The sequence below is a fragment of the Chlorocebus sabaeus genome, chromosome 14 (assembly GCF_047675955.1).
Source record: "Chlorocebus sabaeus isolate Y175 chromosome 14, mChlSab1.0.hap1, whole genome shotgun sequence".
Taxonomy (NCBI): Eukaryota; Metazoa; Chordata; class Mammalia; order Primates; family Cercopithecidae; genus Chlorocebus; species Chlorocebus sabaeus.
The window spans coordinates 71,187,191-71,199,747 of NC_132917.1; the positions used below are offsets into that span (position 1 = coordinate 71,187,191).

At 35.5% G+C, this 12,557-nt stretch overlaps 1 protein-coding gene and 1 non-coding gene across 7 annotated transcripts in view; one reads left to right on the plus strand and one right to left on the minus strand.

Annotated features, from left to right (window-relative positions):
* Window positions 1-12,557, plus strand: part of ZNF638 (zinc finger protein 638) — a 98,492-nt gene that overhangs the window by 44,683 nt on the left and 41,252 nt on the right. For all 6 annotated transcript variants that reach the window (XM_038007083.2, XM_073023067.1, XM_007970281.3 and 3 more), the window contains exons 9-10: window positions 5,203-5,261; window positions 5,489-5,541. In XM_038007083.2, coding sequence (XP_037863011.2) covers window positions 5,203-5,261; window positions 5,489-5,541 — 112 coding nt within the window. The remainder of the gene's footprint in view (window positions 1-5,202; window positions 5,262-5,488; window positions 5,542-12,557) is intronic.
* On the minus strand, window positions 4,746-4,849 carry LOC119627383 (U6 spliceosomal RNA). The gene has a single exon (XR_005243584.2). It is a non-coding gene; the product is annotated as a U6 spliceosomal RNA (small nuclear RNA).

A 12,557-nucleotide genomic window follows, 5' to 3' on the forward strand; every position in this document is an offset into this window, starting at 1 on the left:
ATTTATTATTTTACTTATTTTTACATATAGCTATTAGAGAGGATCTTTATTTTTTAGTTCTCATATGTTTTCTAGTTAGTTACTACTAGAGTAACTTGTCATCCTAGTTTATACCTGCTACATGCCATACATTTATTCCCATTGTCCTGGTTTGGATAATTAAATCGTGTGGCCTTAGTTATTACCAGTTTTACCATTTAGGATTTCATTGTTTCAAATAACAGAAAACCTCACTAGTAGGTTGTTAACAAATAAGAGAGAGATTTATCTCATAACAGAAATCTGCATGTAGGTGGTCCAGTGCTGGTGTAACAGCGCCATAGTATCTTCAGGAACCCCGCCTTGTCTTCCAGCACTACTGTCTTTAGAATGTGTCTTTCATCCTCAGTTGTAAGATGGTTTCTGCGCCTTCTGGCATCTTTTCTATCTTTGAGACATAAAGGAATAAAAATGAAGAGCAAAGTGAGTTTTTGTTTTGTTTTCTGGAAAGAATGAGTTCCCCAGCAGCATTTGCCTGCATTTGATTTACCAGAACTACCAGACACATGGCCATCTAGTTGCAGAGGCAGTTAAGGAGAAACAAGGATTAAATACATAATTTAAGAACTTAAACTTTATTCCGTAGAGAGGTATATGTTCAAGGTTTTTGAACCGGGGCATGACATAATAAAATGGAGATTAGAAAGATTCATTTGGAAATGGTCTGGAGAATGAATTAGGCAAATGATTCTGAAGGCAAAGAAAGCCTAGCAGATTGATTAAAGTGGAGAAGAGCACTGAAGTCCAGTTAGAAAACTCTTTTAATCAATATACTCAGCCTTTTGTGATAATGGTAATGATTTGGGGGTAGACTAGTAACCTTGAAAACAGAAAGGAATAGTGGCTTGTCCTAGTGACTGTCCAGAAAGACTTAGCTGATCATTAAATTTTGGGAATTGTTGAGAAGGCCAGTTTTCTTTCATTCTAAACAGTTAACATAGTTAAGGATAAGGAACATAGGTAAAGATACATTTAAGGAAATAGAATGTTTAAAATAGCTTAAAAAATTCTCTTGGCCAACTTTCTGATGAAGTTGGTAAGGTAGCAATGTAAGTCTAAGAGCCCAGGCATATTTACTGTCATGATTTTCTTAGTAATGAATAGGGTAAAGAAAATACTAGCACTAAAATCTAGAAAACATGCCATTTTCATGGCAAATATTAATGTTCTCCAGCTACGTATCGTTTGGATGATGCTGGAACAAGAGGGCTAACTCATGACACCTCTGTTGTGATAGAGCAACATGCCTAGGGATTGAATGGAGGGAACTCCTAACAGAATTTGAGTTGTGCCTTCTTCATATTGGAAGTATGTGGGCATTTGGGTTTTTTTGTTGTTGTTGTTGTTTGTTTTGTTTGTTTTGTAAATAAGTGTCTGAGGCAGGAAGGGGCAATCTTTTTGGCGTGTTACCACTTCAAGTTTTTCTACCAGTGCAAGCCAGAAATAAGCTGAAAGAACAAACTAGGAAAAAGAAGAGCTGTGCTATAGCTTTCTTGGTCCAGATCTTGATTTTGGCATGGCATGTCAAAATGTAGAAAAAACTTACCTTCCCAACATTTGATATTTCATGTTAGGACTGCCTCTGACTCTAGCTATGTTTCATGTAACATCCTTTCCATTTTGCTGCTTCTGGGAATCAGTAAATATTACAGAAAAGGTATTCTATATCCCTGTGTTAATACGGATTTGTACAACTCTTGTCAGAAACTAGGTAACCTAGTCTTTAATAATAACCTTGTAACCTAGTTTTTAATAATAATAATTTAATAATAATCTCGACATCCATTCTTAGCAGTGATTCTTAAGTCTTTTTGAACTACTCCTTGCCCCACCATTACCAGTAATCTAATGAAAGCAAACATTCTTTTTTCTCCCAGATAAAGGGTCATATACTCATACTTTAAAAGTTTTCTTTAAAATATTAGGAGCCCAGCGCAGCGGCTCACGCCTGTAATCCCAGCACTTTGGGAGGCTGAGGCAGGATAATTGCTTGAGTCCAGGAGTTTGAGACTAGCCCGGGCAATATAGTGAGATCTTATCTCTACAGAAAGTTTAAAAATTGACCAGGTGTGGTGGTATGCATCCAGCTGCTGGGTAGGGTGAGGTGGGAGGATCCCTTGAGCCCGGGAGGCGGAGCTTGGCTGGGTGATGGAGTGAGATCCTATCTCAAAAAAAAGCGGGCTAGGAGATGGTCAGGAGCCCTTGATGTGGAAAGAAGTAGGATCAGATTTCTGATAAAACCCTTTTAGCCATGAAATACTACTGCGGTTCAACCTTGTGCAAAAAAACCCAATTTTTAAAATTTCAATTCAGTGTTTTCAGCAGGATTCATGGGAACATTACAATTAAAATTGGAGCAAGTAGTCAACTAAGAAGATTGCATGGATATGAAAAATAGTGCTGGGCATTAGTGAACAATTGAGCATTACAGAAAATCTAATGAATTAACAAGGAGATAAAAGCGAAAATATGCAATCAGAATTTGGATGAGAGGTTTTCTTTTTAATTCTGAAACTATTTCTTATTAGTTAAGCATCTGTTACATATCTGTTGTGTCAGGCATTGTAACATCTACAGAAGATGCAGTGGTGAGCAAGAGACGTGTGAGCCTACTCTTGGTGTGAAAGTTTAAAAGAGTGAAAAATGATTAGAGGAAAGGCATGGTAGATATATTTAGAAGATGCAATCTGTACATGAGTGGAATTCCAGAAAGAGGACATCACTTAAATACTGAGGATTTTAAATTTCATGGTTATGGTGGGGCACCTTACAGTGATCTAGGCAGAAAACAGTTTAACTATACAAAGAAATAGTCTGGCCTTAGATGACAGAGCAACACATTCTTAAGAGTTGGGTGGGAAAAAGATTGTGATTCATTGTAATTGAGTACATTCGTTTCAAGTGGAATCCTAAGGTGTGTGTTAGGGCAGTATTTATTCTCAGACTTGCATGGACTTAGAAGGTATTTCACTAATACATCTTTTTCCAAAACATTAAAATGAAGAATGTAAGAAATGGAGAAGTTATTATATAAAATGTTGGCAGTGAACAATGAAACCAGTTAAACATAGACTAAAATCTAAATAATCATATTTTTATAAAATAAATTTCAAGAAATATCACTTAAAATTACCAGAAACACAATTTTCATCTGAAATGTATAATCAAAAATTGGAATGTAGCCAAGGAGTAAAGGCTAAAAGTTTCAACTTACACGTTGGAACTCAGTAGTTTCAAATTTCTTTTAAAATTGAAAGTTACCATTAGTAAAATAGAACTAGAACTAATTTCTTCTAAATAACTGAGTTGAAGGAACGTGTGGGATAAAATCCCATATAGTGCAAAAGGAAATGACGAGAGTGCCCAAAAAGAACAGAAAGTATAAAATTGCATGAGAACAGTTATGATGAAATTCAGATCAAGTTAACAAATATTTGCTGAATGTTAAAGCACGACTTTATGCACTGGAAATAGAATATTGAAGAAAACAAAGTCCCTGGTATCACAGAGTTTTAACTTCAAGGGATAGGGAGAGAAAGACCACAAATAAGTTAAAAATGCATACATAAATTATGTTTGTTTTCAACCAGTGCTATGGTAAAAAAAAAATTAGGAAAGGGGAATAGAAGTACTCTTGTTGGGAAATGAAGAGCTGTGCAACTTTCAGTAAGGTAGTTGGGGAAGATCTCATTGAAAAGGTGATATTTGAGCAAACAGTTGAAGAAGATGAGGGAACAAACCACATCCTGGATTGAGAGCATTCCAGACAGAAGGAACAGCACCTGCAAAACCTATGCCTGTGTAGCTTCTTAGAGGAGTAGAAAGGATGCTTGGGGGTTGGAGTGAAGAAGTGTAGGAAGAAGTGTATTGTGGTTTGGGAGTTAGAAGGTAGGTGGAACATATGTTGTAAACTCTTAGAGACCGTTGGAAGAGGCCTCTGGCTTTTTTTCCTTGAGTCTAATGAGAAGTTTTGAGTTGCAGAACAGCAGGTTCAGTCTGGTTTTATGTTGTAAATAGAGAGTGGGTGAATCCCAAGGACTGAAGCAGAGATGGTTAGGAGGCAATTGTAGTAATCAAAGCAAAAGATAGTAGTAGATTAGACCAGGGTGATAGCAGTTGAACTTTAGACATCTGAAATGTCACAGTGCTATAAGAAACCATGCTTTTGAAAGATACAGTAGTTCCCCCTATCTGAGGCTTGGCTTTGCAGTTTTAGTGGTCAGTTGTGGTTTGAAAAAATTGAATAGAAAATTCCAGAAATAAACAATTAACATGTTTTAAATTGTGCCCCGTTCTGAGTAGCATGATGAAATTTCATGCAGTCCAACTCCAACCCACTGGGGCTGTGAATCATTGCTTTGTCTAGAGTTATCCATACTTTATATGCTATGTGCCCACTAGTCATTTAACAGCTGTCTTGGTTATCAGATTGACCGTCACTGTATTGCAGTGCTTTGTGTTTAAATAACCCTCATTTTACTTAATAATGGCCCTAAAGTGCAAATATGGTGATGCTGGCAATTTGGATATGCCAAAGAGAAGCTGTAAAATGCTTCCTTTAAGTGAAAAGGTGAAAGTTCTCAACTTAATAAGGAAAGAAAAAAATTGTATGCTGAAGCTAAGATCTACAGTACAGTAAGATGTTTTGACAGACCATATTCACGTAAGTTTTATTACACTACATTGTTACAACTTTTTTTAAAATTTAAAATATAGAATGCCTAACAAATACGCGTGTCATCCTTGCACAGGGGCCATGCTAATTACTGTATCATTCCAATTTTAGTGTATGTGCTGCTGAAGAGAGCATTTTTCTGTTTTTTTATTGTTGATCTCTTACTATGTCTAATTCATAAATTAAACTTTCATGTATATATAGGAAAAAACATAGTATATATAGGGTTCAGCACTAGCACGGTTTCAAGGCATCCGCCAGGGGTCTTGGATAAGGGGAAACTGAATGATAAGAAAACGCAGATGAGTTGTAAAAGATGAGATGTAAAATTAGGCTGTGTAATCACAAATTGGAAAAAAATGTCTTTATAAATAGAAAAAGGTAATAAGCATGTATCCTTTAGAATAGGAAGATTTTTTTTTTTGTTCTATGTTTTTAAAATTGCTTTATACTAAATTTCTTTTGTTCAAAATATTTTTCCTACATAGAACAAAGAGGTGAAAAGAAAGACTTTAGAGTCAAAGAAAGTGTCTGCATCTACCTTGAAGTAAGTGACTCTGATTTCGTGAGAATGAAATGTACATGTGACTAAAGAAATTTTAATTTTTAAAACTGCATTTTTAATATATTTTATCACTATAACTGCAATTTAAGAGGGATATCACTCCAGTTGAATTATTTTAAACGTTTTTAGGTTTAAATATTACATTTTTAGGATTTTGAAGAACTTGGAATTCCTAAGTTGCTGCTAATTTTTTTTCTCTTTTTAAATAGAAGAGATGCAGATGCTTCAAAAGCTGTTGAAATTGTTACTTCAACTTCTGCTGGTAAGTTGTTACTTTTAACATTCTTTCAAATGAATGTATCTTGTCAGTTTAGTAGAAACTTAGATGATGATGCTAGGAAGACACTATTGTGCTGTAATGAAGGAGACCCAAATTATATTCTTTAATTGACCCATGTATTAAGCAGATGGTTAATATTTAGTGCTGTGTAATTACAGAATCTCTGCTGGAGTAAATACAACATATTTAAGATAATGTATATGAAATATCTATCCTAGTTCCATAGTTAATAGCTGCTTTTTACATGTTTAGGTTAGTTATGCAATATCTCCCTCCATCCCCTCCCGATAAACCCACAAGACAAAACCTGAGAAAGGTATGTTAAGATTGCTTATCTGGTCCCCTTTGATTTTGAAGGTTAATTGAGAGCCAAAAGGCAAGCAAAAAAGACTATCCAGTAATGGATATTATCATACTCATGTGCTAAAATCTATTTCTTTATACTCAGGAAAATACTTGAAGCCATCATTATGAATCTAGTTAAATAAATTTTGCATACAGTTTTATAATCCGAGTTCTCTTTTTTCTTAGTCCATTTAGGACTAGAAAGGTGGAAAAAAGTTTTGAGACTAGTACTAGTGAGAATAAATAGCTCAATGCTGAAAGACAGGAAAGAAAAGCTAAAATAAGGCAGACACAAATTTAGGAACTTACACTGCGTTTTGTATGTTCTGTTTGGGGAAGGTAAAAATACAGTGTGTTTTGGTTTTTCTGCCTGGAATGAGATAAGAATTTAGGTACTAAGTTTTACTAGTGAGGTGAAAATTGGATTGTATGGAGTATCTCATTTCCCTGTAGTTTTTAGTTGCATAGAGTACTGAAGTATTGAAGGTTAGTAGAGATACTATGAATGGCTTCTGGAAGACAGTACATTTTGATTAAGATTTTAAATTAGGTAACGTTATGTGAAGAGATAAAATGTGGAGGCAGAAGATTACTTCATATGGGGGACACATAACAAGGGTAACAAAGTGGAGTTATTCTACTGAAGGCCTTGAAGGGTCATGCTGAGAAGTTTTCAAATTTGACCCCATTAGTAGCATTTTCAGAATGTGTCGTATTAAAGATTAATTTCTGAAAGACGTTTTGGGTAAAAAAGTTTGGGGTGTGTGTTACAGCAATTTTTTCTCTTTTGAAAAAATAATTCACAGAACACGTTTTATGAAGTCCTTCAGGAAAGAAACCTATTTAGCTTTGTTTAGTCCACTGTTTCTTAAGCTTGGCAAAAGTGCACTCTATTTTTTCTGTATAAGAGCTAGCAACAATTGGTACAGACTCTGGGAAATTGCAGTAGAGAATATGGAGCCACTCACTAATTGTTTAGGATTCTTATATAGATTGGATAAATTGGAGAGATGTAAAAATCCCACTGAGAAAACACAGTTGGGCTTCACTTTGGAATGATTAAGACCTGATGTGAAAAAGGTTAATTTAAGTGATGTGAGGAGGTAAAATTTGCATTTTATTGTATGGAATTTTTCAGTAAATGAGTTTAAAAAATTTTTTAAGTAATAAAAAGTTTCCAAGTTTCAGTCCTGATAGGTTTTACTAAGAGTGTGATGATATTATTGATTACAATTGGAAAACTCACAGTGGTGTTTTTGAATTTGGGGGTAGGACCTTAGATTTCAACATTACCAAATTTCAGCTGTCACAGGTATCTGCTGGAGATATTCTTTAGTCAGCCAATCATGTGGCATTGAAAGTGAGATACTTGGGAATTTTTTTAAGTTGGTCTAAATTTTGAAAAGCTAAGTACTTCCTTCCAATATAAATGTAGAAAGAAAAAGGAACCTCTAAACAGGACTGAGAAAGTGACAGGTGAGAAAGAAGGGTACTTGATAATATTTTGAGATCTGCTCAGATTGAAGAGTGACAGAGTTAATTAGGGCAGTTTTAAGGATAAATCTGATTATAAGCACAGGGAGGAAGCAAGAGTGTAATTTGATCATAAATGGAAACATTAGAGCTCTTACCCAGTACTAATTAAAAAGAAAAATAGTAATTATTGAGTACCTATTATATGCCCATGATAGGGGGCACTTTGTAGAGGCTTAGGATGTATCAGTGGACCAAATAGGCATCCCACCAGACAGTTTACATTTTTAACTTGAGATGACAAATATTAAATATAAAATAAACATTAAATAACACAAGTTTTAGAAAATGAGAATTTCTGTGACACAGAGCAAAAGCAGAACTAGGGTAAAGGTGATGCAGGATTAGTTTGTTTTAAAGTTAGAATTTAGTATACAAAATGAGGTAAAAATGACTTAAGTAGACAGGCCTACTAACACAATCTGTTCCAGAAGAGAGAAAACAAGGAAAAGAAGCCTAACATTTGTGGGTATGATATTTATGCTGGGCACGTAGTATATTTATGTTATTTTGTTTAATCTTTCAAGCCGTTCTTTGAGTTATAGTTAATGTTTGGCTGGGTGCAGTGGCTTGTGCCTATAATCCCAGCACTTTGGGAGGTTGAGGCGGGCGGATCACCTGAGGTCAGGAGTTCAAGACCAGCCTGGCCAACATGGTGAAACCTTGTCTCTGCTAAAAATACAAAGATTAGCCGCGTGTGGTGGTGGTAGTCCCAGCTACTCGGGAGGCTGAGGCACGAGAGTCTCTTGAATCTGGGAGGCAGGGGTTGCAGTGAGCCAAGATTGTGCCACTGCACTCCAGCCTGGATGACAAGAGCGAGACTCCACCTCAAAAAAATATATTGTTCTCATTTTCTAGAAGAGATAGATTCAGAAAGGTTAAATGAGTCAGGGTCACATGGAGGAGTTAGAATTTGAATGCAAAACTTTATGATTCCAAAGCTTTGTGCATATACTAAATTACTTCCCTCAGGAATGAAAACTTCTTGATCTCCTTGGATCACTACTTTTCTCCAGCCTTTCTAGTTTTCCTAACAATTTTTTCCTCTTCTCGTGTCATACTTTTCTTCCTGGGTGGTTTCTTTCTTTTTTTTTTTTTCTTTTATTGAGATGGAGTTTCACTCTGTTGCCTAGTCTGGAGTACAGTGACATGATTTTGACTCACTGCAACCGCTGCCTCCCAGGTTCAATCACCCTTCCGAATAGCTGGGATTACACACATGTGACACTATGCCTGACTAATTTTTTTTTTTAAGTAGACATGGGGTTTCACCATGTTGGCCAGGCTGGTCTCAAACTCCTGACCTTAAGTGATGCACCCACCTCGGCCTCCCAAAGTGCTGGGAGCCACCATGCCTGGCCCTGTTTCTGGGTGATTTCTTTCCTGTCAGTCTTTAAGGACTTCTCCCATACATACATAAACTCTTCTATCCCCTTCAGTCTACTCTTCTCAGTTTCTTATATTACAGTTACTACTAATCATCCAGTAGAGTAATTCTTAACCCTGTCTTTTCTTTTCTTCTGTTTGACATAACTCGGATTTCGATAACATCCTTCCTCTTTTCAGCCGGTCAGTAGCGGATCCGTATTTTCCCTTGAATCTACTTCAGCTCTCAGATTCTTTATACGTAGCTCCATCATGCCTATAACTCTTTAATTCAGACCTATCGTCTCACATTTGAACTTTTGAAGATAGCCTCCTGACTGATATTTTTTATTCCATTCTCTGCTTTATTATACACATTGTTGCCCAGAGGTCTCTTTAAAGCAAATCTGATCATTCTACTTTTAGTGACCAGTGGAATAAAGTCCAAATTCATTGACTTTCTGTAAATTATTCTTTGCCCTTTGACCCCAGATTATCTTTTGAACCTATTAACAGTCAACTACGTACTATTTTCTAGTCACTCAGAATAGTTTATTATCCATGTTATTTCATTGCTTCTTTATTTATGTTATTTGCATAGAATTGATGTCTGACCTCATTTAACTTTAGTAAGCACTTAATAGGTCACAGGCAAGGTACTGAAGATAAAAAGTCAGTTAAGACTCCTTTTGGGGAGAGTTGGGGGACAGATTCTGATTTATCCTGTAAGGCTCATCTCTGATGAAACTTGATTGAATGATTTTTTTCTCTTCCTGTGGCTTTTCTCTTTTTTACAAATACTATGTCCCCTTTTCTTTTTACCTTTTCAATTCCCGGCTGAAAATGGCTTTCTTTTAAATCTAATTATAAAAATAATGAATGTTTGTTGTCAGTAATTTAAAATATTTCAGAAAATGTTTAAAGAAAGTGATTCACACTATTCAGAGATCTCTTGTTTGTTTGCTTAAGTCAGTTATTTCCACAGTAAAAACCCTCTGCTCACCTGTGGGAACTCCCACATGTGAGTTCCACCAAATCTTTTAGAAAGCAATATTGATTTCAGCTATACCATGGCATTCAGGGGAAGGGAAAGCTTCCTATAAAAGGAGGAATGAGAAAAGGTGGGGCAACAGGCTAATACATCGAATACTGACAAAGACACTACACACCTATCTGAATGGCTAATATAAAAAATAATAATAGCACCAAATGCTGATGTGTATGTAGAAAAACTCATACATTGTGTGCAAGAGCAGTTGTGAAATAGTACAGCCATTTTGGAAAAGAGTATGGAAGTTTAACTTAACAAAACTAAACATGTGCTTACCATGTGACTTATCACCTATACTCTTGAGCTCTCATCCCAGAGAAATGAAAACTTACGCTCATACAAAAGCCTATACACGAATATTTATGGGTACTTTGTTTTTAATTGTCCCAAACTGGAAACAACCCAAATGTTCTTCAGTGGATGAATGACTATTTTAAAAAGTTTTATATTATAAAATTTCACGTATATCATATTGAAATGAAATTACAGAGAGAGAACAGATTAGTGATTGTCAGGGTTGGTGGGAGGGAGGTGGCTGTTGCTATAAATGGGTTTTAGAATAGATCATTATGAAGGAACTGTTCTGTATCTTGGCTGGTGGTAATCACACTGATATACACCTATGATAAAATTTCACAGAGCTAAGTACACATTGTGTGTAAAATGAGTGAAATCTGGATGTTGGTAGATGGTATCAATTGTATCAGTTTTCTGTCTGTGATACTGTACTACAGTTATACAAAGTGTTAACCATTGGAGGGAAACTGGGTAAAGGGTATATGGTGTCTCTCCCTCTTACTTCATACAACTCCGTGTGAATTTATAATTATCCCAAAGGTGAAAGTTAAGTATTTTTTTTAATGCTGACAGCTTTCATGAAACTGTAGAACAATTATATTTAGGAATAATAATGTTAAATTTTAGTGTAAAATTTTAACATATAGTGTCTGCGAGCACTTTGAATAATGGACTATTCTCAAGAGAGGGTTGTATTGGAAGTACAAAGATGGTTCAAAATGAGGAAATCTGTTAATTCAATTCTACCATATTAAAAAAAGGAACGTATGAACCTTTCCATAAATACTGAAAGGGGTATTAACTTCAACATCCATTTCTAGCATTTAAAAAAGAATTCTTAGTGTGGGCAACATAGTGAGACCTAGTCTGTATCAGAAATTAAGAAATTATCTGGGCATGTTGGCATGTGTCAGTTACTTGCAAGGCTGATCTGGGAGGATTGCTTGAGCCCAGGAGGTCGAGGCTTCAGTGAGCTGTGATCGTGCTACTGTACCCCAGCCTATGCAGCAGAGTGAGACCCTATCTCCAAAAAAAAAAAAAAAAGTTTCTTAAATATGGTATGTGTGTATATATACTTTTTTATGCACACACATATACAAGTACACATATGTTAAAAGCCAACATATGCATAATATGCTTAATAATGCATGAGATGCATTCCCATTAAACTGAGACTGTGTATCAGCACCTCTTTGAGTTAAAATAAATATTTTTTAAAACTAATAACCATTAACCAGTACAATGTAATTCAGAAGGCATGGAAATTGGAAAGTAAGATACACCATTATTTGCAAATATGATAGTATGATGGAGAACCTAAGAGAATCAATTATACGGTGCTATTTAATTATAATTACCCATCTTAATTCTCTAATATGTAATGCTTAATTGCTTTATTTATAAAGAAGAGCTCCTTATGTAACTAATATTAAATAGTCCATTTACAGTAAAAAAAGTAGAAGTTATAAAAAGAAAACTAAAATATTAAAAGGCATAAAATGAGTCTTAAATGAAAAAACAACATTCTTGGATAGAAGGCTTCACTGTTACAAAATACCTTTTTTTCCTTTCTTTCTTTTCTTTTCTTTTCTTTTTTCTGTTGCCCAGGCTGGAGTTCAGTTGTGGAATCTCAGTTCACTGCAGTCTCCACCTCCCAGGTTCAAGTGCTTCTTCTACCTCATCCTCCTGAGTAGCTGGTATTACAGGCCAGAACCACCTCGTCCAGCTAAACCTTTTTTTCTTTATACACTAAGTATAAAGAATAATAGTGATAAAACATTTTAAATTACATAAGCTGATTCTAAGTTTAAGAAATTGACATAGAAGAATAGGCAGGACAGTTCTTTAAAGAAAACAATGAAAACAGACTAACCACAATAAATATTAAAATATATTACAAAGTTCAAAGATTTAGAATCGTTTCACATAGTTATGTAGACAAAAAGTAGGACAGAAGAGAATCCAGAGATATTTCCCAAAACATACAGAACATCAGTAAATTTGTATGATATTTCATATTAGTTGGGAAACAATCAATTATTCATTAGCTACTTTTTTTTTTTTTTACTTTTGATTAAAGTAAAAGCACTCTGCTTGGTGCAGTGGCTCCCGCCTGTAATTGCAGCACTTTGGGAGGCCAAGGTGGCTGGATCACTTGAGGCCAGGAGTTTGAGACCAGCCTGGCCAACGTGGTAAAATCCCGTCTCTACTAAAAATACAAAAATTAGCTGGGTGTGGTGGTGCTCTTCTGTAGACCCAGGTACCCAGGAGGCTGAGGCAGGAGAATCGCTTGAACCTGGGAGGCGGAGGTTGTAATGAGCTGAGATCGTGCCACTCAGCCTGGGCAACAGAGCGAGACTCTATCTCAAAAAAAAAAAAAAAAAGTAAAAGCACTTATATCAAACTG